At 42.7% G+C, this 24,777-nt stretch overlaps 1 protein-coding gene across 5 annotated transcripts in view; it reads left to right on the forward strand.

Annotated features, from left to right (window-relative positions):
• The window catches only part of KCNK2 (potassium two pore domain channel subfamily K member 2), a 218,583-nt gene that overhangs the window by 66,919 nt on the left and 126,887 nt on the right, over positions 1-24,777 (forward strand). For 2 of the 5 annotated variants that reach the window (XM_047705670.1, XM_047705669.1), the window contains exons 1-2: positions 4,050-4,157; positions 7,280-7,590. In XM_047705670.1, coding sequence (XP_047561626.1) covers positions 4,112-4,157; positions 7,280-7,590 — 357 coding nt within the window. In that variant the 5' untranslated portion in view covers positions 4,050-4,111. The other 3 variants (XM_047705671.1, XM_047705673.1, XM_047705672.1) reach the window with 2 other exon arrangements.

Below are 24,777 nucleotides of genomic sequence, written 5' to 3' on the forward strand. Positions count from 1 at the left end.
TTCAGTGTATTCTCCCTGTTTGGTAGATGAGGAAACTGATGGACTGATGGTCAGAGAGATAAAGTAACTCCCTCAAACTCACATGGTTCACAAATGGTAGAGACAGGACACCCACGGAGGTCACTTGGACTCCAAAATTACAAGCCTGATTGGAATTATGGGAGGGCCAGTGGCATGCTTTTTTTCTTTTTTCTTTCCTTCTTTCTTTCTTCCTTCCTTTCTTTCTTTCTTTTCTTTTCTTGGTAACTACAAGTAGGCCAAGGTCAAAAAGCACGATAACATAGAAGTGAAGTCCTGTAGATTTCATACTGCTAGGTGGAAAGCAGAACAACAACGCTGAAAACACTGGAATGAAGGGAGTATAGCATTTGAGGGGATTCACTCTTTTCATTACATATTTCAGGTTTTCCTTCCACTAAAGTAAAATTAAGCGATGTCGAATAGTCCTGTGGCATGAAAGAAATCAAGTCTACCTAGTCTTTCTATTTTTCTTTTAATGGGATTTATATGTGTTAAGAAATGAAGGCATAAAATTAAACAAGATAAACCTTCCCCTTTCCTTGTTTCTCCAGGTTCAATGATACACAAACTAGTCTACTTCCTTTTCTCCCTCTTACTTCAAACACAGTGAGTTAGTATGTGTTTGGTACAAGAAGGCCCTTAAAGTGGTAGGAGTATTTAACTGAGGGGGCCCTGGGGGCTACAGTGGAAAGCGGGGCTCAAGTCAGTGTGGAAACTGGTTTCTTGGTTCTTTCAAGTTATTTGTGAGGCTGAGGCTGGCTTGTTGGAGCAATTCCTGCCGATGTTACAGTTTGGAATTTTTCTTTTGATCTGGTTTTAACGTCTCTATGGAGAAAATCTGTGCTCCCCTCCCCCACCTATACGTATGGGTCTAACGAGAGAATAATGCAAGGGGGATGACGGAAGACAGCTACTACGGGTACACCGCTGGAGAAAAGGAGGGAAAAAGACAGTTCAGCATTTGGGGGTGGAGGTGAGTCCTCCATTCCATGAGTCTAGGAAAGGGGAGCACTATGCAGAGGTACATAAACTCTGAGTTAATCACCCCCTATAGTAAGCATGAGCCAGTTTGACAGAGGACGGGAGCCTGGCAAGGTGTGGTTAAATTTGCAAAAGACTGAGAAAGAGCAAGAAAGAATCACCAAGCTGTTAAACAAAAGGAGAGAAGTTAACAAGCAAACCTCAAAGTGTTTGGGATCATTTCATCTGGAGAACAAAAAGCCTGTGATAGGATAGAAATAATTCTGAAGTTGGTGAATTCATCTCGTGTCCTATATACGCTGAATGCCCTGGTTCCAAATACTCGAAGAGAGGCCAGGTGAACGATGTCTTCACCCACACTGTCATTCAGATGTTTCTCGAATACCGGTTATGGTGGATATTATGGGGATCAGAGAGATATGGCTTCTGCCCTCACTGAGCTTACAGTGTAGTCTGAAGAAGCACAACACATTGTGGCAAGTGTAAAAACAGAAGGTCAAGTTGCCTGGGAAGCAAACAGCCAGACACCTGACGAGCTAGGAATCGGGAGAAACTTCCAGACTGCTGGCAGATCTGAAGGACATCACCTGTGATGATTAGTTTTAGGTGGCTTGGCTACCATACCTAGTTATTTGGTTAAACGCTTATCTAGGTGTTGCTGTGAGGTATTTTGTACATGTGGTTGCAATCTATAATCATCTGACTTGAAGGAAAGATTACCTTTAATGATGTGGGTAGGTCTCATATAATCAGTCAAAGGTCTGATGAGCAAAACTGACATTTCCCAGAAAATAAGAAATTCAAGACAGAAGCATCAACTCTTGTCCGAGTTTCCAGCCTGCCAGAACAGCCCTGGGAATTTCAAATGGACTTGCCAACCCCCACGACAGTGCGAGCCAATTCCTAATATAAATCTTTTGCACACACGTACACACATGCCCTATCAGTTCTGTTTCTCTGGAGAACCCGACTAATACAATGTCTTAGTCATGTAAAGCTGGGGGAGGGTGTGTGAGGAAAGATGAAGGACCCAGAGAGGCCTGGAATGAAAAGGAGAAGCCAGATCAGGAAGCAAATTATATGTCACCTAGAGAGTTTGAAACGGTTTTAAGTGAGAGGATCAGATTCACATTTCAGAAAGGATATCCGATTATATTGAGAGCAGAAGTGGAGAAAAACATGTTTCTGTTCCAGCAGGAAGGAATTCCTAATAAGGAAGACGTTTTTTTAAATAGGAGGAAGAGGTGCTGAGTCCATTCTGGAATTTAAAAAATAATTTGGCATTTTCGAGCATGGATGGCCACAGTCCTGTCGAAGGTTTATAACGTTCTGGTGGCCATCGAGGGTGTTTCTGCTCTGCCTGACCTCCTCTGGGTCTATAGCTTTCACTAGCTTCTCCCATCTACAGTTTTCATGAGGAAGTTCTCCGGTAGCTGGCAAAATACTTCAAGTTGGCCCAGCAGCCTTTCTGGGAGATAAACTAGCACAGCGGTGGAGGTGGGAGGGTGCAGGTCAGCGGGCTATTCCCGCAGCCAAAGTAAGAAGGAAGAGCGAGTTTACACTCGGGCTCAAGTTCTGTTACATCACGTGTGTGACGAGGGGGACTAACCTATTTCAGCTGCGCGCTCTCTTCCCCTCCTCTGCGGTTCGGTGCCCGCACCCCTGCAGCCACGCGTTCCGCTGCCCCCGCGCGGCCGTCTACGAGTCTGGGCGGGGTCCGGTAGCCGCCAAACCCCGATCTTGATGCGGAGGTGTGCAGGAGCGCCGGGCTCAGACTGAGGTCCCAGGTCTCCCACTCCGCTGCTCGGCCGAGAAGAGCCGCAACCCCTGTCCCCAGCGAAGGGGTCTTGCCCTGAGAGCCTCCGATTTTTCTTCCATTCCCTCTGCATCCCTAGATGTCTTCACCCTAGCTCCCGGTGCGTTCCCCATCCTTTCTGGTTTGGAACCTTCTGTTGTCAGAGCTCGCTGCCCAGGTTAAGCACCCGAGGAGGTGGGGTGTGGTGGGGGTTGCTGGTGACTCGACAACACTTCCCTGGGCGTAAACTGGAAGGAGCCAGCAACCCCATTACCGGCCCCACTCCGGGGGTCTCAGGGCGCCACTGGGGGCAGTTCTCTGTACAAACCTGGTTGGGGGGGGTGGGCAAGGGGAGAGGAAGATGCTTACGTGCAGGGGTCCTGGGACCCGCGCCCCAGAGCATAGTCCCGCGCCCCGCCCTGGAAGGAGATAGGTTGGAGCTCGGTCCGTGCGCCTGATAGTGAGAATAGGCATGGGGGCGGGCAGCGCCAGTGGAAGGGGCTGAGGGAAGAGGCAGCAGGTGAGCCCCAGGGCAGTGCCCCCAGGCGAGGAGGCAGGGGAGACGCCGGCGCGGGTTAGGCTAGGAGGGGTTGCGGAGAGGCGAGCCCAGGCGGGGAGACGGAGGGTGGGGGGAGGCGAGGGGGAGGGAGTTCCGAAAGGAGGGAAAGGAGCGGGCGAGGGACTAGAGCAGCGAGCCTGGCAGGGAGAGCGGCGGAGGGCGGCCGAGCTGCGGGCAGGAGGGCGCCCGGCGCGCCGAGCCGGTGCCACACCCCCCGCCCCCCGGGGCCCAAGGGCTTTGCCGGGGGAGACACACAAAGACATGCGAAGAGGGGCTGAGCGAGGCTCGCGCACAAAGACGCCGGGGCGCACGGCCGCTCGGGCTGCACCGACCGCCCCCGCGCCGCGCCGCGCCGGGGACGGGCCAGCGCGGAACCCGGGGCGGAGCGCGCGGCGGCGGCGGCTGCCGGCCGGCGCGGGACCCGGGTCGCCCGCGCTCTCCGGGTGACCCGGGCCCGGCCGCAGGCGCGTGCGGGGGCGGCGGCGCCCGCGCCCAACTTGGCCTTGGCCTCGCCCTCTGCCCAGCCCGCCGGTGTCCCCTCCTTCCCGCGATTTCGTTTCTTCTCACGCTCCCCCCCACCCCCTCCCGCGTCCAGCCCCGCTCTCCCCACCTTGTAAAACAAAGCCGGGGAAAATGCCTGCCCGTGCAGCTCGGAGCGCGCAGCCCGACTCTGAATAAGAAGTGAGTACAATGGCGTGTTTGTAAAAGCTTCAAGTCCGTCTTTTTCAAAAAACATTTTGAATGCTGCATGCCTCATGCTTCCCAGCGCCTCGCGGGAGAGACCCGGCTATAGAGCAGGAGGTGAGACCCCCCCGGGTGCCCACCCCCGCGCCCAAGCCTCCCGCCCGGCGCTCTCCCGCCCCTGCCGGGACCGGGAGGGCTGCAGAAGCCCGGCTGGCAGCAAGTGGACGTCCTCCGCCTTCGTTTCCCGTCCCAGGTGTTGGGTCATAATCTCGGCTTGGAGGCAGACCGAAGCCGGGCTCCTCTGCTGGCTGCGGCTCCCCCTCTCCCGCTGGTGCCTGGGGCTTCTGCGTCTGCCTCGGGTGTGGGTTTGGGACACCTTGGGGGAGTTTCCGAAGGAGGAGGAGGGTCAGCCCTTGGGAGCAGCAGACAGGCAGGACGCATGGTGACCCTGGTCACACTTGTTGCCCATTGCGTGGTGGGACGGGCAGTGGTGCTGAAAAAAATCTCGTGTCTCTTGCCGTTGAGTCGTCAGCTGCGGCCCCAAGCGTGGAAGGCATACCTGCGTGAGGATGGGAGACCGGGATTAAGAGGAGACTGTGATGTGCTGGAGGCCGACGAGGGAGGTAGTGATGGTGATGACAGTGTGTGCAAGGGACGACTCTTTGATTCCTTGTTCTGAGGCGCGTCTCTGCCTGATCCTACATCAAACGATGTGGAGATGGAAACACAGAGGTTCCCCATGTTAGACTGAGAGAAAAGGCTGTTCTTTTTTATTTTGGTGTTTTACCAATTGCTGCCCATTCTGTCTGCCAAATGTGCATTTATATAGATTTCTGCTAATTAAAAAAATACGGGAGTAGCTTAAAAGAATTAAACTTCTGTGGACATTGGGGAGGGTATGTGATAATGGTGAGCGCTGTGAAATGTGTAAGACTGATGATTCACAGACCCATACCCCTGGGGCAAACAAGACATTATATGTTAATAAAAATAATAAAAAGAAAAATTTCAAAGAATGGCAGGAAAAAAAAGAACGGAACTTCATCAGGAAATGTATTAGCTTAATACACACACACACCCCATCTTTTAAAAACCTGTCTGTCCCTTTCCCCTAAAAGCAGATCATTGTAATGTGTTAATGTGGCATTGGGATTTAGGATTGGGATATGGACGCATCAAGGTAAACAGTCCTGGTGTTTTCCACTTCTACAGCGTAGAAACCACTGATGTGAAAAACCAGAAATATGAGAGCACAGGTAATTGGAAAGGAAAGGCTTGGAAAGCTTCCTTCAGAGAAATAATGTGGATTTCCTGTTCTTTTTATTCCAAAGATGAGTTAATTTTAGATGATGACCTTTATTTTTCACTCAAGACACACTATGTAGCGGCAGGGTGGCGTAGCTAGCCAGCAGGTGACAGTGATATCAGCTGTTATCAGCATGTCTGTTAAAAAAGTTTTCCCAATTAAAACACTAAAAGACATACCCAGTGCTGATTTTGAGCCAAGTTGCCTTTATAACTATTACATGACAAAGGTGTCTAATGGTTTGTGGCTTTAATCTGAGCAGGTGACTGTATCAAGAGGGAAACATGTCCATACCCGGATCCAGCAGGTTGAACCATCGTACATTGCTGAAATGAGCAGTTCAGTCTGTACAGTCACTTCTTGGAGCTCAGACTTCGTGTCTTCAGAGTCAGAGCCACTCAGGGTTTCTGCCGGTTTGAGGAGCCCTCTGCTTTCGGCCACCACTGTACAACACTGCTTAGGTCTGGGGTTTCAGATAGCTTTGTTTGCGAAGCTACTTTGTGATGGGCAACTGAGGTTTTATTTTCTGAACTCAGATTGTGGTAGACCTACGTTTAACTCACAGTGGTGGTCAGGAGTGTAGGGTATCTAACCCTGTGAAAGCTGACCCTTTCCGTTCTCTTCTTATCCTCGAGTGATTTCAGGTTCCTGTAGGGTATTTGGGTGTAATTCCACAGGGATTTCTCAGATGCTTACCTAAAAGTGTCTTTTAGGTTAGGTTATTATATCAGACCTGTATTATATATACCAGAGTAATTTAACTTATATCTATAACAATTATGGACTCTAAATTCATTGTTCTGGTTGAGTTGGTGGTTTTTAAAAGTCCCCCTGTATTTGGTTTTTTTGGTTGGTGGTTTTTTGTTTTTGGTTTTGTTTTCTTTTCTGGCTACTCGGTTAACCTTTTTGGTTCAGTGTTGCCTTTCCAGTCATTCTGTAGCAGATGGCTTGTTTTCCCCTTACCAAGCAGAAGTCTAGTGTCTTTTTATTTTCTGAAAAGAAATCCATTAATGATATTTTTGAAGAGCTGAGATAAATAATAAATGGATTTACAGACACCTCAGAGTATATGGGATTTTGTAAGGGAACACATAAATGCGGTCTCATGGAGCAATTAGCTTTGTACAGAGCACGGAGGGTCTAAGGTGTAAGATAAGGTTTTACTTTTTTCCTGGATAATGTTCACTGTTGAAATGGAAGGAACTAGTACTGTCTTGGCTGCACCTAGGATTGTGCCAGAAGAGGTAGCAAGACTTTTGTTTTCTCAAGATGTCAGAGATTATATAACAAGATACAGAGACTGTTTAATCATGAACCACTTTAGAGGGTAGGCAAAAAAGAAATGATTGGGCAATTGAGTGGTTTACTTACCATCGTGTTTTACCAGAAAATGACTGTTTTACTTTGAGCAACAATGTTTGGATCCCAAATTTGCTTATAATGCAATCCCTCTATTACAATGAATGTTTCCATAAAAATAAAGAATATTCCTTGTGTCTGTTGCTTGCAGTATAGAGGGTTAAGTTCTTGAGAACAGGAATTATCCATGAACCTTCTTCATGAGTATTCATGAGATAGTTCAGTATTATCAACTCTTAGGAGTTCAGTCTTTGTTGAGTAGCACGGTGAACAGATGTAAGTTTAAAAATTAATTAGGAAGACCTCAGGCATTGTTTTATTTATTTATTTATTTTTAAACTTTCTTGGTCCACCTACCGTTTTCTTCCTCCCATCTGGAACCCCAATAGCAGCAGAGAGCTGAGACCCAACCCCTTTTCCTTGATAAAGTCCTGGATGTGAGCTAGTGGGAGCGCTCTGGTTGGTTCCAGACCTTCCACCAGGAGGGCAGTGGAGTTCAGTCTGCCTTCGCTCAGCCCTTAAAGAAGCCCCTCTACCCTTCCCCGACCTAACCTTCCTTCTCTGTTGTTGTCAGTGGCGGCACCTGACTTGCTGGACCCTAAATCTGCCGCTCAGAACTCCAAACCGAGGCTCTCGTTTTCCACGAAACCCACAGTGCTTGCTTCCCGGGTGGAGAGTGACACGACCATTAATGTTATGAAATGGAAGACGGTCTCCACGATTTTCCTGGTGGTTGTCCTCTATCTGATCATCGGAGCCACCGTGTTCAAAACCTTGGAGCAGCCTCATGAGATTTCACAGAGGACCACCATTGTGATCCAGAAGCAAACATTCATTTCCCAACACTCCTGTGTCAATTCGACTGAGCTGGACGAACTCATCCAGGTAATCACGGCACAGAGGAGTTGTAACCCGGCTTCCTCCCTGGGGAAAGAAAGTCATGGCAGGAGGAGGCTACCCTAGTAGCCCAGTGGCGTGCCTGGAGGGGGCCCAATTCCACTTTCTCTTAAGATCGACTCCTCTCCTTTCTACACTTCTTCCCTCTTCTCTTACTACTTCTCTTTTCTTCTCCCTTGTTTCTCCCTCCTTCTCTTCCTTCTTACCCTCTTCTGCTCCTCCTGTCCCACCATCTCCCTGATTTGTCTTTCTTTGCCTGCTCTTAGAATGGCTAATGGATGCCTGTGGACATGGGGTTGGCTTGCTGGAGGCTCTTGTGGTCAGATTAGCATTCCCAACTGAGAAACATTGCCGTGGCAAGTGAGAGGAAAACCTAAGGCAGAAAAGTGCTTTAATCATGCTGGGAGCCATCATAAGATAGAAGAGAGGGGTTTGTGGTGTTGACCCTCTTGAGATGGGTGACCCTCCTGGTTAACAAGTTTCAGCTCACCTCTTTAACCCAGCCAAAGTATAACTCTGAAAAATGCCTTTTTTAGGTGCCTAGAGAGATGACGCATCCTTGCTTCTCTAAACCCTAATTAAAAGCAATTTACTATTACACAGAAAAATGGAGTGTTTGAATTCTAAAAAAATAATTTCATTTTCATGTACTCTATCACGGGTGGAACGGTATTCTTAAGGAAAATACTTTGTTATAAAAGTTAATCACAAAATGATTTGAACATTTCAACTAGACTACTTGGAGATGGCTGTCTTTTTGTTGTGGATTTCTTTTACATAAAACAGTTCAGTGCTCAAACCGAGAGTCTGGTCAGAAGAAAGCCCTAGAATGTTCTTTCAAGGAGAGATCTAGCTGACTTGTTGTGGGAAACATTTTAATTGTACAGATATTCATTTTCCTGTAGAACCTACTTCTCTTAACTGGTCTAAGTCAGATTGGGTTGAAAATTTATCCAAGTCATCTGAACATGTTCTTCCTCATCTTCTGTTTGGTTTCAAATCATTCGAATGAATAGTAGATTGAGGGAGGAAATTCTTACTGTTTTTAATCCAGTTTCGTATTCAAAGACCTTTTCTCTCTTTTTTCCCTTTTGCCATGGATACCCCAAAGGCCACCTCTGCCCTTCACGCCTCTCTCTGTTTGTAGACTACACATTCAAGTTCTCACTCAAGTTTTACTAAAAGCTATCAAAGATAGTATTCGCTTACCCCCTTTTAGTTCCTTCTACATTCAGACACTTCTGCGTCTCAACTACTTGACTTAGATTTTGAAAAGACTCCTCAGACACTTATATACGGCAGTATATTCAGTATTGACAGTGAACCCGCCAATAGATATCATTGTCCCAGGTACCGCATTGTATGTTTCTCCATAAGATCACTTCTCCTTCACTCTTTGTACCACAGAGTTCTAAGAGGTACTAAAAAATCTTAAAGAATTCCCATTTTCCTAGGGTTTTAAAGGACGAGCTCTAGGTTGTCTTGGAAGTAGCATTAGATAGGATGTGTTTTATACTCCAGCTGAGCACTTTCTAGACGCGTCACTCTGAACAAGTACCTTTGCTCTCTGAGCCTTCAGTGATCTGTCTGGAAAACAGAAAGAGTATCTACCAAGCAAGGTTGCTGTAAAGAGATAATCCTTATAAAGCATCTAGGACGTCACAACGTGTTAGGTTCCTTTGCTGCTGTTCCTATTTGCTCCCTTCCCCCCACCCCTACTCCATCCCTTCATTGGGTTGAAGTATCTGATTCAAGCAATTCAGAATGAATTCAGAACTAAGAATTCAGTTCCATTCTTAGCATCTGAAGCTAAGAAGTGTGGTGGGTTTAGGGCAGGGGAGAAAAATGCCTGGAATTTCAGGACAATGCTGGAGGAAACCCTGTGTGAATTTCAAAATGGTCTCGCTGTTCTGTTCTACCTAGACTTATTCATCACTGTGAAAATAACTTGAAGGTCGTAGCAGGTGGAGACAATCTGGAGGTGGAGACTGATTATTTTTGCTCTATTGTTTTTGGAATGGAGACAGAGCTCAACAAGGACCTAATCTTTTTCTTTCCACCCCACAGAGGAATCTCTTTTAGCTTTATTAATATTCACTGCTGATGAGAATCCTCAACTTTTTTAAAAATCTCAGGTATTTTTGTGCTTATTCCAAAGTCCATTATTTATTTTCATATCACTCATCTTTAGAACCCCATGAATTTAATAAATTATTGTATTCTCTTCGAATAAAGTGTCTTCTGATAGAAGAAATGTTTATAATGGCATGCCTTCAAGGATCCAGATCAGCGCTTAAATAGGGAGGAAGGCAAATGAGCCAGTCATCTTATATTAGAATTACATTTCATTCATATGATTCTCATAAATTTCCACATGGTTTTCCCCACATTTATTTGCCCGTTTAATCGTCCCTTAAAACTTCCTGAGTAGGTATATCACAGCATTAAGGATTAGGGAGCTAACACACAGCAGTGTCAGGGACTTACGCCAGACAGCATTATGAGCATGAGAGATCAGGTGTTCAGAACCTTGATCCGCTCTTATTCCCAGGAGTCTTGGCTGGGTTTAGCGTTTTTCCATGCTGAGACAGGGAATCATTTGGAGAAGTTAGAAGTTCAGTCCTAGTGTTGCTGGAGAAGGACTTTTGGATTCCTTTTATGAGGAAGGAGGAAATGGGTCGTCAGACTGTGAGGTCAGGTACAGTGGATCTAATTTGGTCCCAGGTTATTAATCACACCTCTGGACAGGTTACGGTGTCCTCCTAACAAGCCGTGCTTACATCCCAGGGTAGGGGAGGCGAGGGAGAGGAGGCGCGAGAACACAGCTTTGAGGTTCCTGAGAACAGTTGCTTCTTCAGCTGCATGATCCCAGCTACGCTTTCCCTCTGAGTGCTGCCTTGACATCAGCCATCCAAGGCAAGATGGCGGGTTGAGGAGGGGCAGAGCTGTTGAGACAAAGGAATCCAAAGGGCTAAAGTATTTTGAACACTTTGATTTTCACTATCCATTACATTGAAGTTAGTGTGACGTCAATATGGAAAAACACGGACATGCTGAAATTTTGAGTCACGAATGCCATTAACAATAGCCAAAATGTAATGAGCACTGACTATGTACAAGGCACCATTCTAACCTTTTACATGTGTTGTCTCATTTAATTCTCAAGCAACCACATGAGATAAGTGCCTTATTAACTGCCTCTAACTTAGGTGCATACTGAGGCAGAAGGAGCTTAATTTTCCAAGAGAACAATGTGAAGAGTGCACTGTTATTTAAACCTAAGTGAACAGACTCCAAAGCTTATGCTCTTAGCTCCTGTATTACAGCCTCTAAAAAAATTAATAAACATTAATTTTGCTGGAAAGCTTCCTGTTATTCCACATATTAGAGTAGAATGAATAGCAAATTACAGTTCTCTATACATAGTGATATGTATTATATAGCATGTCTCTTCCTCAATATATGAATGCGGAGTATATAATCCGAGTTTTTGGGGGGTTTTTTTGTTTGTTTTTTGAAAAAGAGAGCGTATGTGTGTACAGGCGAGGGGTGGGGTGGGAGGGTAGCCACAGGGGCAGGAGAGGGAGGAAGAGAGAAGCCCAAGCAGGCTCCACACTCAGAGACCCATGTTGGGCTCAATCTCATAACCTTGAGGTTATGAGTTGGATGCTTAACCGACTGAGCCACCAGGCACCCCTATAACCTGGTTTTTAATATTCTTTTTGGAGAACACTTCCTGGTTTTCTCCTGTTTGAATGTGGTAAACCAGTAGAGGCATGGTTCCTTTGGATCTCGCCGGCTGTCGATCTAGTCACTTCCATATTTGCTGAATTGGTTCTGCGATTGAAAAGGTAGATCAAGATCTATGATCTATACATCAATAAAAATCATTTTATCATTTGAGCCACACAACCCCTGTGAGGTAGGGAGGGAAGGAATGCTATCTGTTTTGGGGTGGAAAAATGGATACATTTGCATGAGGTCATGTGGTCTCAGGTCTAGAGTCTTGGAATCCTCCTCCTGAGGGGATTAAATTCTCTTTGTGCTATTCCTTCTTCTCGGTTTGGTTCTTACTCCTTCAATCAGTGGCATTTGCCGGGTATGTCCAGTGGGTTGACCTTCCTGCTGGGTACTGGGGCAAGTGAAACCATCAGAAAAAACATCTTTAGGCACTCCCTCCATCAAAGTCAAGTGGAGGAGACCACCATACACACAGCCACAGAGGCACCTGGGTGGCTCACTTGGTTAAGCTTCTCCCTTAAGCTCAGGTCATGATCTCAGGGTCCTGGGATGGAGTCCCCCATTGGGCTCCCTGCTCAGTGGGAAGCCTGCTTCTTCCTCTGCCCCTTTCCCCTGCTCATGTTCTCTCTCAAATAAAATCTTAAAAACAAACAAACACCAAAATCATAGCTACTAGAAGATCTTAGAGATTGGAGCTGGACTACTGAGGAAGAAATGAACCACTTAATGAGAGCTAAGAAGACACAGAGAAGAGGTAAAGGGAAACTGGGTGTTAAATGGGAACTCAGAGTAGTCAGCGGGGGGGGGGGGGTTAGGGAGGGAGGTGAGGGGATCAGCAGATGTTCTAGGCAGAAGGAGCATGATGTGCTCCAGTAACCAAATGATCTAGACTGAGGAACAAGGGCATCAGCAAGTCTGACAAAGGAGGGCCTCCTTTACCCACACCAGGGAGGTGGGCTTTCTCCTGAACCTGCTCCCTACCTGGGGTAGATGGGCCATTGGGGCTTTTGGTTGTTTTCCAGGGGGTACCTGGAGCTGCATGCCTTCCTAGAACACCAGTGAACTTCAAAACAAAACCAAAAACATTGTTTTATATTAATTATATAGTCATTCATTCATCCAAAACTATGTATTGAATTCCTGCTATGTGCATTATCCCAGGGACAGAAATATGGTGGAGAAGAAAACAGATGAACATTCTTGCCCTTGGGGAGGTTCCATCCTGCTGAGGGAAGATAGTATGTTAGATAATAAGTCCCAGTAGAGAAAATAAAGCAGTGAAAAAGGGTAGGAAATGTTGGGTGGTATTGATTAGTTTTACATAAGGTCACTGGGGAAGTTTCACCGATAAGGCAATTTTTGAGTAAAGGGACGGAGGAAAGTAGCAGTGTGACTGTCCAGGAAACAACACTCAGGCAGAGGGATCCATAGTAGAGAGGCCCTCCCTGATGAGAGCGTGCCCCTGGCAGGGACGGGAACAGCAAAGATGCTAGGAGGGAGCAGTAGAAGAGGACATCAGGAAGGTAATGCAGGCCAAGTCCTGTAGGGCCTTGGAAGTTCTAAGATGGAGTTGACTTTCTGGTACAGATGAATGTCCTGGGCTGGTTTGTTTCCCCGGATCACTCTGGCTGCTGGGTTGAGAAGAGAGTACAGGTGGCCGCAGACAGAAACAGAGGGAACCATTATTTGGTTGTTGGGATTATCCTGGTGAGAGATAATGGGGGCTTGAACCAAGATAGTGGCAGTGGGAGTTGTGAGACATGGTCAGATTCTGGGCACATTCCAGAAGGAGAGCCAGTGAGATTTACCAGTGGACAAGATTGCAGTGCAGGGGTGAGGAAAGAATACAGTTCCCACTCTTCTGACATGAGGGAGAGCAGAAGAGGCACTGGTGATGGGAGGATGTCAGGCCCTTAGTGTTGTTGGACATTGCATGCAGAGTGGCAGTTAGACAAGAGTTATGGAACAAGATTCGCAGGACCCAAAATAAGAGGAGTTCCAGATCTCCATTGCTGGAAAATGATAGAACGTACCAACAGCACCGAATAAAGATGGGTACCAAGGGCAAAGGTTGCATCATAGGCCTCCCTCCACCAGGCCATGCCATGACATTCTTCTCTCTTAGATCCAAAGCCCCTCATGTGTACATGGGATACCTCAGGACCAGGGAGCCCAAGATAACACCTTGGCTGGGATTTCTGCTACCCCGCTGGTCACAAAGCCCTGTTCTTACCAAGTAGCCTCAGTGGCCAAGCTTTCTGAAAGTCTCACTAAGAACAGGTGCAAGTCGTCCATCATGCTGTTATGGATAAATAATGGGACAAGTTGGTCCTAATCTTGCAGACACTCTACCGACATGGTTATAAAACAACACTCTGGGTCCACATGTCTCTCTCTTTTCCCAGGGGACAATTCCATGCAGGGACTTCAGTGAAAACAGTCTCGGCAAATTCTGGCCAGCATAGCCATGTTAAATTTGAGATGCCAAGAGCTCGTTATCCAGAAAACCTTTAAAAGGGCTTTCTTTTCTTATCAGTGCCTTCACTCTTCTTGTCCTTTGGGAAAAGCACTGCAGATAATTGAGTGTGTAATCTTCTTGAATGTGTGATAACATAGTAGGTTGGATTATTTCAGCAGATTATTTGGGAGCCATTTTAAAAGACTGGGCTCTAATGGTGACAATTATTCAGGAATGCTGTCTTGAGAATTACAAGAGGGACTTAGAATCATGGGAGCTACAGAAGTTTTAAGAAAGCTTTGTCCATTTCCAGTTTCCCAAGGACTCTCCCACGTACTACTGCCTTAGTGAACAAACTTATTTTTGCTTCCCCTTCCTGTCCATATGTTCATGCTATCTTGACTTGCAGAATGTTGTATGTAAGTACAGCAAATAACAACTGAAATATTTTTATACACGGTTTCTTAATTATACTTAGGTTTTTGTAATAGAGCATCTAAGTAGCTTGTCAGGAAATGATTTTACCTCCAAAAGCTCTATGAAGATTAACTAGTTAATATTGGTTTAAAAAAAGAAAAGTGCTATATGAGTATTGTATGTTAATAAAATACTACTCAAACTGATCTGATGAAAAAGGAATATTACTTAAAAACAAAGGCTAGAACATTAGTTGGTGGCTGCTATGGTTGAGAATGAGAGAAAGTACTCTCCATATACATTGGAAGATATTAAAGAGTATTTTTTGGCTGAAGATTTATTTAGTCTAAGCTAAAAACAGGACTCAAATGTAAAGCTCAGTCCAATAGTATTAGAGTGAAATTTGACCAGTATAGATCTGTTAGGAGCGATTTAGACGATGGCTTTAAAATTCTTAGAACATGTTTGTATTTAATCATAGATTTGTACACTTACACTTAAAGATATATTATTTAATTCCCACATCTCTTAGATATATAATTTTTTAATTCACATTTGCAAAATGTTCAGCAAGAGAAAAAAAATGGCACCTTGATCAGATTCTTCCTTTTGACTCCATCTCCAGTGCCTTCCTCATAGATAAGAATGTGTGCAGTACAATGTCTAGTGATAATAGCTGGCCAATACGATCGTAATCTGAGTCTGGGTCTTTCTAGAAGCCCTGCCATATACTCCCTCTCTTTCTCGTCTGGTCGGGAAGCAGGTTAGGCTTCATCCTCTCCCTTTTGCAGGTAAGTCAACTGAGGCGTAGAATGTTTAACCCAAGTCCCTCTTAGCCTTTTTAACTCAAGATGCTCCAAGTGGCACAGCAAGGGTTAGGACAGAGCTGCTGTTCAGGTGACTCTAGAGCTCGTGTCTCCTGTACCAGAAGACTTCTCTAGAAACTACATTATATTTTGTTGTTTTCTCACCCTGGGCTCCCCTCCTATTCCTATCAAGCAAATCAGATTTCCAGCCTGTGCACCTGGGATGCACGCTCTGCCTTTTGAGTTGCCGGTGCATGTCTTTGCTCTGGGCTCCTACTAGCAAAGGTCAGCAGTGGAAGACGCAGCAGGTCTGTAGTTGTGAGTGCAAAGTATATAGTCCTGGAAAGCTAGAGCCCAATAATGAGGCCACAAATAAGCAGCTAAAACATTATGCTTTAACTTGCAGGGCAGGCGCTAGTCATGCTGAGGCATGAAGAGGTGACGTAAGTCAGGGAAGGTAATTTCAAGCTGGAGAACATCTTACCTGGAAGAGACAGATCAGGATGGAAAGAGAAGGAGGAAAGGGAAATAGTTTCAGGGACACAAGTTAATGTTCTGCTTATAGCATTACAAGACTTTTATTTTAAACCCCTTCTTACTTTCTGGCATTCACAAAGTAACAAAAGTGTCCTGTACAAGATCCAAGTAATACGAGAAGGTACAAAGAAAAAAGCAGATATCTGAAATCCCTCCGCCTAGAGTTGGCCAACACCTCTCATGTGTGTGTGTCTATGTATGCACCACACACACACACACACACACACACACATATTTCCACACAGAATTTAACACGTGTGGGATCACGTATGCATGTCCTCTTACCACCTCCATTTTTTGCTCACTGTTATGTTGGGGATACTTGGGGAATATTGCAAGTCTTGAATTTAGATATTATTTAAATATCCACATAGTTTAGTTAATATCTTTATCAGTAAGAGAATGAGTTGATATTTTGTAATTCCTTTCTGCTGTTTCTCTGCCCTTTATTTTTACGAGCATTTGACATCTTGGCTGGATTGAGACAGTAAACAGTAGTTCATCTAGCTCAGTAGTTCTGCCCTTAACTACGCTACTGATGGACATGTGAACACAGTATCAGAATTCCCTTTCTAAAACCATCTTTAGAAGGGGTGACTATACCCTGGGCATCATGACAGTATGAAAAATCCAGCACGGATCTAATATACATAACTTACTTCTCTGGACTGTTCAGATTTGACCACATTTCAGGGTGTAAAACCTTCTCTAATAGGTGTCACACATGCTTCTCAATAAAGTTTCCCTTTTCATTTGATCTTTCATAAAATTACATCCTTTACAAAGTTTTAGACCACTGCCTGGTGAATTTTGTGAACTAAGTCATGTAATTCCCATCTAAAGATAGCGACATCACCCTTCTTATTTTTATCCCCTACCCCATGGAGATTTCCTTCTCAGTCAGCTCCCTGGGCCTTGACGCTCTGCGGTGATGTGTGTCTTGGGACTCTGCTTTCCAAGAGTCTTATCATTGCTTCCTTAGCACTTAGACTGGCCCCTTGATTATTTTACTTATCTTTTTTTGGAACTGCTTTCTGCTCAGTTAAAACTTTGATGAGTATTGGGCGCCTGGGTGGCTCAGTGGGTTAAGCCGCTGCCTTTGGCTCAGGTCATGATCTCGGGGTCCTGGGATTGAGTCCCGAGTTGGGCTCTCTGCTCAGCAGGGAGCCTGCTTCTCTCTCTCTCTCTCTCTCTCTGCCTGCCTCTCTATTTAAAAAAAAAAAAAAACAAAACAAAAAAAAAAAACACACCTTTGATGAGTATCGCTTTGAGCTGTAGGCGGTATTCCGGAAGAGGAGGGATCATACCTTAGCACACGAGGAGCTTTCTGTTTTAATTCTTTCTTTTTCCTTTTCTTCCCACCCTCCCGCCCTGTTTTATTTCTGTTACCTGTCTGGTGATGCCTGGTGTTTTCCTGTGTGGGCGTTGTTGGGTAATGTCCTCCGGCGGAGTCCCAGGGACTCCAGAGGCTTCTTCTAGGTTAATGAAAACACTATTTGAAAAGGGGTGGTGGGTTTATTTTCTCCCAAATCCATTAGTTTTCACTTAACGAGGACGAGTCTCTACCCTCATCCATACTCTGTCTGCCTTTTCACCCAGGCTTTCAAAGTTTTAAAAATTTAATTGAACATTAGGCATTTCACAATCTTCAGAATCATGATGCTATTCCCACACTTTGATATTCTCCTTTTTAGCGTTAAATTAAAACGTTGCATAATAGATACCTACATTTACATTGATCCCTTTAGATATGTATTTATTTAATCTACATTTTTGAAAACTGTTAAAACCTTTTTTTACATTTAATTTTATTTTTTTCAGTATTCCAAAATTCATTGTTTGTGCAAAAACTTTTTTTTTTTTAGATCTGTAACCAAACCTTTTTTCTTTTTAAGGTCTTATTTATTTAGACAAAGAGTGTGTGTGCCAGTAGTGGGGAGGGGCAGGGCAAGAGGGAGAGGAAGAATTTCCAGCAGACTCCACACTAAGCCTGGAGCCCGACGCAGGGCTCGATCCTGCAACCCTGAGATCATGACCTGAGCTGAAAGCAAGAGTTCAGACACTCATTCGACAGAGCCATCCGGGTGCCCCTGTAACCAAACATTTTATATAATGGATAATTTTTTTATCAGTGTTCAGAAGATAATTTTTTATGACTCCTTTTGTGAATTCATTTTTCTTATGTTCTTATATACCCCCATACAATACCTATTTGACTGTCGAAACATACTTTCTCTACGCAAAATGGCTCTATTTCCCCGCTATGATCAGTTAGCTTGCATATATATTCAGAAGTATCCTTTATTGCTTTCATTTCATATTGCCTTTGGTTTTTCTCAGAAGACTCCAGTTTATTTAGACTTTATTGTTATATGTGAGAGAGCTCTAATTAGCGTGTCTTCGGTCTGTAATGATGTTGAGTGAAAATGCCAATATTCGAAGACTGTTAAGTTAAAAAGGATATATTCCTTTTTAGGGGTACCTAAGGAATTTCCCAGACACTCGTGAAGTATAATGTGTTCTCTGGTGATGAAGCAGAGAAGGGAGCTTTGAGAAATATGCAAGGCAGTGGCGGTCGGGACAGTGGAAGAAGGAAAGAATCTCCATAGACATCATCACGTGATCACATGATGTGCATCGATGCACATTGCAGGGAAAAGAGCCTTTAATTCTTAAATTTTCTATTTTTAGGATCCCAGTTTCTTGACTATTGTAAAGTTCCTTTTTTTACAGTTATACATCTGTTCTTATTTTGCTAAAACTCAGAGGAATATGGGGATTCATCAGAAACTCGTAATTGCTAAAACAGGATGCGTTCTTTTTGGGCAAATGAGAAAGTATCCCTTCCTGTCACTTTTATTCGTCTACTATAGAGGTTGGTTAGAAAATATCTGATCGAAGTGACAGATACAATGGAATGAATCCCTCTTTCCTTGGATAGGAAATGCTTTCAGCACCAGGGTGATATTAATGGTCCCAGGGAAGTAGATACTGAAATTTATAGGTGAAAAGGCACTGGTGTGTGTCCACTGAGATATTTTGGTGTTAACCCCGAGAGCAGAAATACCTCACTGCTCCTCCAGATTGGAAGGGGAGTTCTCGGGGAGGTTTTGTGTTAACCCAAGAGCACCACACTGTGGATCTGTGGTCATGGGTGGTTCCCATCCGGGTGACAACGTGGTCAGGATTCACAAACAGATTTCCAAGCAGGGCAACCCTGTACAGACTAGAAAGGAGAAGCAGAGTTTCTTCTTCATGGATTTAGAGTGCTTCCATTTTATTTTGCATGGCGAGGAAAGGGAAGTTCTCATTTTCCTTCAAATGGATGGCCATGGAAATGCTTACAAAGTAGGATCTTTAATGGGCAGCATAGCTCTGCACAGCAGCATCTCAGGTGATCAGGACTAGGTGTTTCTTGAGCAAAGAAGCCAGTGAATATGGCAGATGTCTTCTCACCCTTGACGTTAAAGCTTGCTTTGGAGATCATGCTTCTTTTAGGTAAAATAAAATTTACAGTGTTAATTGCATAACAGTCCATAAGAGAATTTAAATATTCCCAGGTGTGGTTCTGACATTCTCGCTGCGTTAGGGGTTGGTGACGGTTTCCGTGAGGTCGGCTGATGTTGTTTTCCATTTGTCCCGGTCCACACACAACTCATTGAATGCAGGACAAAAATAGAGACCATTATTCCCAGCTGTCCCAAAATAAAATTTTGTGTGTACGTACAATATCCATGTACGACAAAGTTACATTTAATCATGGGACAAAATAGCTTATCATTCATGCAAGGGAAAAAAAATCGATCTATGACATAGTTTTCTGAATCTGACTTGTTTGTTTGTTTGTTTGACCACACACCGAACATTCTGAGTTCTTTTTCTGAATCCTCACTCAGAACTATTTTTGTATTCACCTGTCATGTTCAGATAACATATTAGCGCTAGCAGACACCTGAGATAAGACAGTTGGTGGGAAGGTCTCTTCCTCTAAAGGAAGAAGTAGTTAAAATGCACATTCATTCATTTATTTATCCTGTATGTAATATGTCTTGAAGGGAATTGTTCCAAGCAGAGGCATAATACGCGTAGATCACAAAACAGCAGACTGACAAGAGTCGTGCTATCATGAAGCTGCTAACTAGGTAAACACTCTACTGGCTTGGTAAGGGGGTGAGATCAAATAAAAAGAGATTAGTTGGAGACATTTCAATGAAAGTTGATTTTTGGAAAGTATTTTTTAAAAAGTAGGCTGTGAGGGGGCAGACAGGGTTTGGTCTAGTAGGAAAAGACTGTCCACTCTTCTCAACTTTTAGAAAGAGGCGCTCAAGGGTGATGACCCAGGTAGTATGTGTACTTTGGGGGAAGATAAAGAGAGACGGGAGGTGGCCCATTGAGGGTTCTAAAGCTGATACTAGATATTCAACGTGTTTAAGATTCCTTGTGGAGATAATTTTAACAAGCATAGATAATTGCTAGATGAATCTTTTTCATGGGCTCTCGGTTGCAGAAGTGCTTTATTTTATTTTAATTTTCTCAAAATAAATTCTAAGCCTCTCTTTGAGGATAAAAGATTTTTTATTTGACTATCTTTTAAAGTTTATTTTTTTATTTAAACCCTTCTACAACCCTATTGATATTTTTGGGCATGTTACAGCTTACAGGCTACTACAAATGATTGGGCAATTCCTTTTTCCTTAATAAATTTTCCCTTTTCTTTCTCTGGTTAACAAGTTCCAAAGGTTCACAGTGTTTTCATTTCTGGAGGATGTTTTATCAGATGATGACATTTGGCTCTTGCTTTGAGCTGGCCTAGAAATCTATTTCGTGAGGCTAGTTTTAAATGATTTGGTTTAATTAAAATTGTCTAATCTTACTTTATTATAAAGATATCATTCTTGAGGCATATTTTTCTTAGACGCTGTCCTGTGCTGTTATGCAAAAAGTATTTTTTGATAGGACAGGAGCTCTTGCCTTATTTTCCATTACTCAGCACCTCACAGCCTTATTGTTTCTTGGCCTGCAGAGAGCTTATGTGTATTTTGGTGTGTTTGCATATATGTGTCCTTCGTGTGAGTCTTTGCTGTTGCAGGATTACATTGCTTCAGGTAGCCATCTTGATAAGAACCTAAATGAGATTCCCTTCTTGAGGGAGAAGAAAAAAATAAGTCACTGTCATCTGTAAACCAAACTAGAATGTGTGTCTTAGAGTCTAAAAGAAAATATGAAGAAGAAGCACCTGGGGGAACTGTATCTAAAGGGTAGGGAGTTATAGAAAGTATCAGTAAAATTTTGCTATAATGCATTTTGAATTATTTGCATATAACATTTTAAGGAATACACTCGTTGAATTTAGAACGTGGAATCTACAGTACCTATTGTCTCATCAAACTCTGTCATTTTACCAGGTGGTGGGTATTGGGGAGGGCACGTATTGCATGGAGCACTGGGTGTGGTGCAAAAACAATGAATACTGTTACGCTGAAAAGAGATTTAAAAAAATAATAATTTTAAAAAACTCTGTCATTTCAGAACTGAGAAAATAAAATATTCAATCATTTTCCTAAGAGCATACTACCAGTTAGTGACAGAACAACCACTGGGTCCATGACTCCGAGCTCACCAGACTTTTCCCTTCCACCAATTTCTCTTTTTTTCCCTTGCTCTTGTAAATATCAGCATGCTCTACCAACATTTTTTATTTTCTTGAAGTAAGTAAGCAAGATATTTTATTCTCTGCCCTCCAGAGCTGCAGTCTGCATACAGTCTGTGGACCCACAGAGATATGACTCATGATTCTGTATTTATCATCTCAGGTTTCCTGCTACCATTGCTTTGCTGCCTCGTATGCTGAAGGCATGACTGAAAATCTAAGAATTTTAGGATAAGGGGAATCCTGAATCTGGAGGAAAAAAAGTGAGCAGTGTCCCCACGAAGCTGCTTGCTACCAAAGTTGCCAGATGAAGTTATACATGGATTTTTTCCAAGATTAAGTTTCTTTAAAGGGTGATAAACCAAAATGCATTAGAAAAAGAGAAACAAAGGAACTTAGAATTTTTTAAAATTTTGTCTGATAAATGAATGGAAATTCCATGAATTCCACCTATTAAGTGAATATTTATTGAATTCTTACTATTGTTAAGTGAATATTTATAGAATTCTTAATATTTATTCAATTCTTACTATTGTATACCTGGCCCTGTATTAGACTATGGGATTTTTTTCCTCTCAAAGTTATATTTTATAATACATATTTTATATCCTTTTTGTCTCACTTTGTCATGTGTTATATATCTATCTCTTTAATGGTAGATTTATTGAACCCTTTTCAGAAGCTTTGTAGTAAGCTATTTTAAGGAGGTACCATAATCCTTTAAAACTATTCTTCAAGGGACGCCTGGGTGGCTCAGTTGGTTAGGCATCTGCCTTCGGCTCAGGTCATGGTCCCAGCGTCCTGGGATCGAGTCCCACATCGGGCTCCTTGCTTGGCGGGGAGCCTGCTTCTCCCTCTGCCTGCCATTCTGTCTGCCTGTGCTCGCTCGCTCTCCTCTCCCTCTGACAAATAAATAAAATCTTTAAAAAAAAAAACTATTCTTCAATGTCAGGGATTTTATCTTTTTATTTCATTCTTTTATTGTGGTAAATAACACATAACACCAGATCTACTCTGTTAACAAATTTTTAAGTGCGTAGCAAAGTATTGTTAACCGTAGTAAGCACAATATTACAGCAGATTTTCATCTTCCTTCACTAAAACTCTATACACATCAAACAGTAACTCCATGTTTCCCTCTCTCCCAAGCCCCTGGCAGATATCGTTCTACCTTCTGCTTCTATGACTTTGACTACTTCACATACCTCATGTAAATGGAATCATTGTTTGTCCTGTTGTGACTGGCTTATTTCACTTATCCTAATGTCCTCAGAGCTTCATCCATGTTGTAGCATGTAACAGGATTTCCTTCTTTTTTAAAGCTGAGTAATATTCCATTGTATGTATATTCCACATTTTTTTTATCCGTTGGTCCACTGAGAGATATTTCAATTGTTTTTACATCTTGACTATTGTGAATAATGCCAAAATGAACATGCAAATGTTTGAGATCCTGTTTTCAGTTCTTTTGGATGAATATTTGAAGTGGGATGGTTGTGCCAGAAGCTAGTTCCATTTTTAATTTTGAGGAACATCTTCACTATTTTCTATAGCAGTGGCTCCATTTAGATTCCTACCAATGGTGTTCAAGTGTTCCAGTTTCTCCAAGTCTCCGCTAACACTTGTTTTGTTCTGTTTTTTGTTTGTTGTAATAATGGCCATCTTATAAGATGTGAGGTGGTATCTTACTGTGGTTTTGATTTGCATTTCCCTGATGATGAGTGAAGCTGAGCCTTTTTTCATATACCTGTTGACCACTTTTATATCATTTTCTAATGTCTAATCAAGTCCTTTGTTCATTTCTTTTTATTCATGTTATTTGAGGATTTTTGGCTATCTAGTTGTCGGAACTCCTTTTATATTTTGGATATTATTAGCGTTTTTTCAAATACATGGTTTGCAAATATTTTCTCCCATTCTGTAGGTTGCCTTTTCACTCCATGAATTGTTTCCTTTGCTGAGAAGAAGATTTTAATTTAATGAAGTCCTGCCTATTTTTTTTTAAGATTTTATTTATTTATTTGACAGATCACAAGTGGGCAGAGAGGCAGGCAGAGAGAGAGAGGGAAGCAGGCTCCCTGCTGAGCAGGGAGTCTGTTGTGGGGCTCAGTCCCAGGACCCTGGGATCATGACCTGAGCTGAAGGCAGAGGCTTTAACCCACTGAGCCACCCAGGCACCCCACCACCTGTCTATTTTTTCTTTGTTGCCTGCACTTTTGGCAACATTTCCAAGAAACATTGCCAAGACCAGTATTATGAAGTGTGTCTCCTATGTTTTCTTCCAGGAGTTTTATAGTTTTAGGTCTTACACTTAAGTCTTTAAGTTTTAGGTCTTACACTTCAGTCTTTAATTTTGAGTTGATGTTCATATATGATGTAAGATAAACGTCCAGTTTTATTCTCTTGTATATGGATGTTCAGTTTCTCAACACTATTTGCTAAAGAAACTATCCTTTCCCCATTTATAATCTTGATAGTGTTGTTGAAGATCATTTGACCATATTTGACCATATGGGTATGGATTTATTTCTGGGCTCTGTTCTGTAATGTTGGTCTATATGTGTCTTTATGCTAGTACCATATTATTTTGATTAATGTAGCTTTGTAATATGTTTTAAAAACAAGAAGTGTGAGGCCTTCAGCTTTGTTCTTTGTCAAGATTGTTTTGGTTACGTGGGGTCCTTTGTAGTTCCACGTGATTTTTAAGATATTTTTCCTGAAAAAAAAAATGCCATTCATATTTTGATGAGGATTTCATTGAATCTGTAGATCATTTGGGGACAATATGGACGTTTTAACAATATAAGGTCTTGTAATCCATGAACATAGGATTTCTTTCTATTTAATTGTCTTCTTTAATTTATTTAAGCAAATGTAATAGTTTTTATTATACAAATCATTCACTTCTTTGGTATATTTACTCTTAAGTGTTTTATTCTTTTTGATGCTATTATAAATGGAAATGTTTTCTTTATTTCCTTTTGGATTGTTCACTCTAAGTATAGAAACACACTGATTCTTCTGTTGATTTTGTATTCTGTAACTTTGCTGAATTAATTTCTTAACATATAAAATCACATAATTTGAACAGAGCTACTTTTACTTCTTCCTTTCCAATTTGAATTGCTTGTATTCCTTTTTCTTACTGAATTACTCTAGCAAGGACTTCCAGTAGTATGTTGAATAGAATTAATCAGAGTGAGTTTTATGCTTTGTTGCTGACCTTAGAAGAAAAACTTTCAATTTTTCTTTGAATATAATTATTCAATTATTTGAATATAATGTTAGGAGTGGACTTTTCATATGTGGCTTGTATTATGTTGAGATAATCTTCTAGTTTGATGAGAACTTTTATCATAAAGGGTATTGAATTTGGTCAAATGCTTTTTCTCTAGGGATGTTCATGTGATTTTTATCCTTTGTTCTATCAAGGCAGTGTATCGTACGATGAATTTTCATGTACTGAAACATCTTTGCATCACAGCAATAGATCCCACTTGGCTATGGTGGATGATCCTTTTAATGTGCTATTGAATTTAATTCGCGAGTGTTTTGTTGATTATGTT

Source organism: Lutra lutra, chromosome 15 (genome assembly GCF_902655055.1).
Source record: "Lutra lutra chromosome 15, mLutLut1.2, whole genome shotgun sequence".
NCBI lineage: Eukaryota > Metazoa > Chordata > Mammalia > Carnivora > Mustelidae > Lutra > Lutra lutra.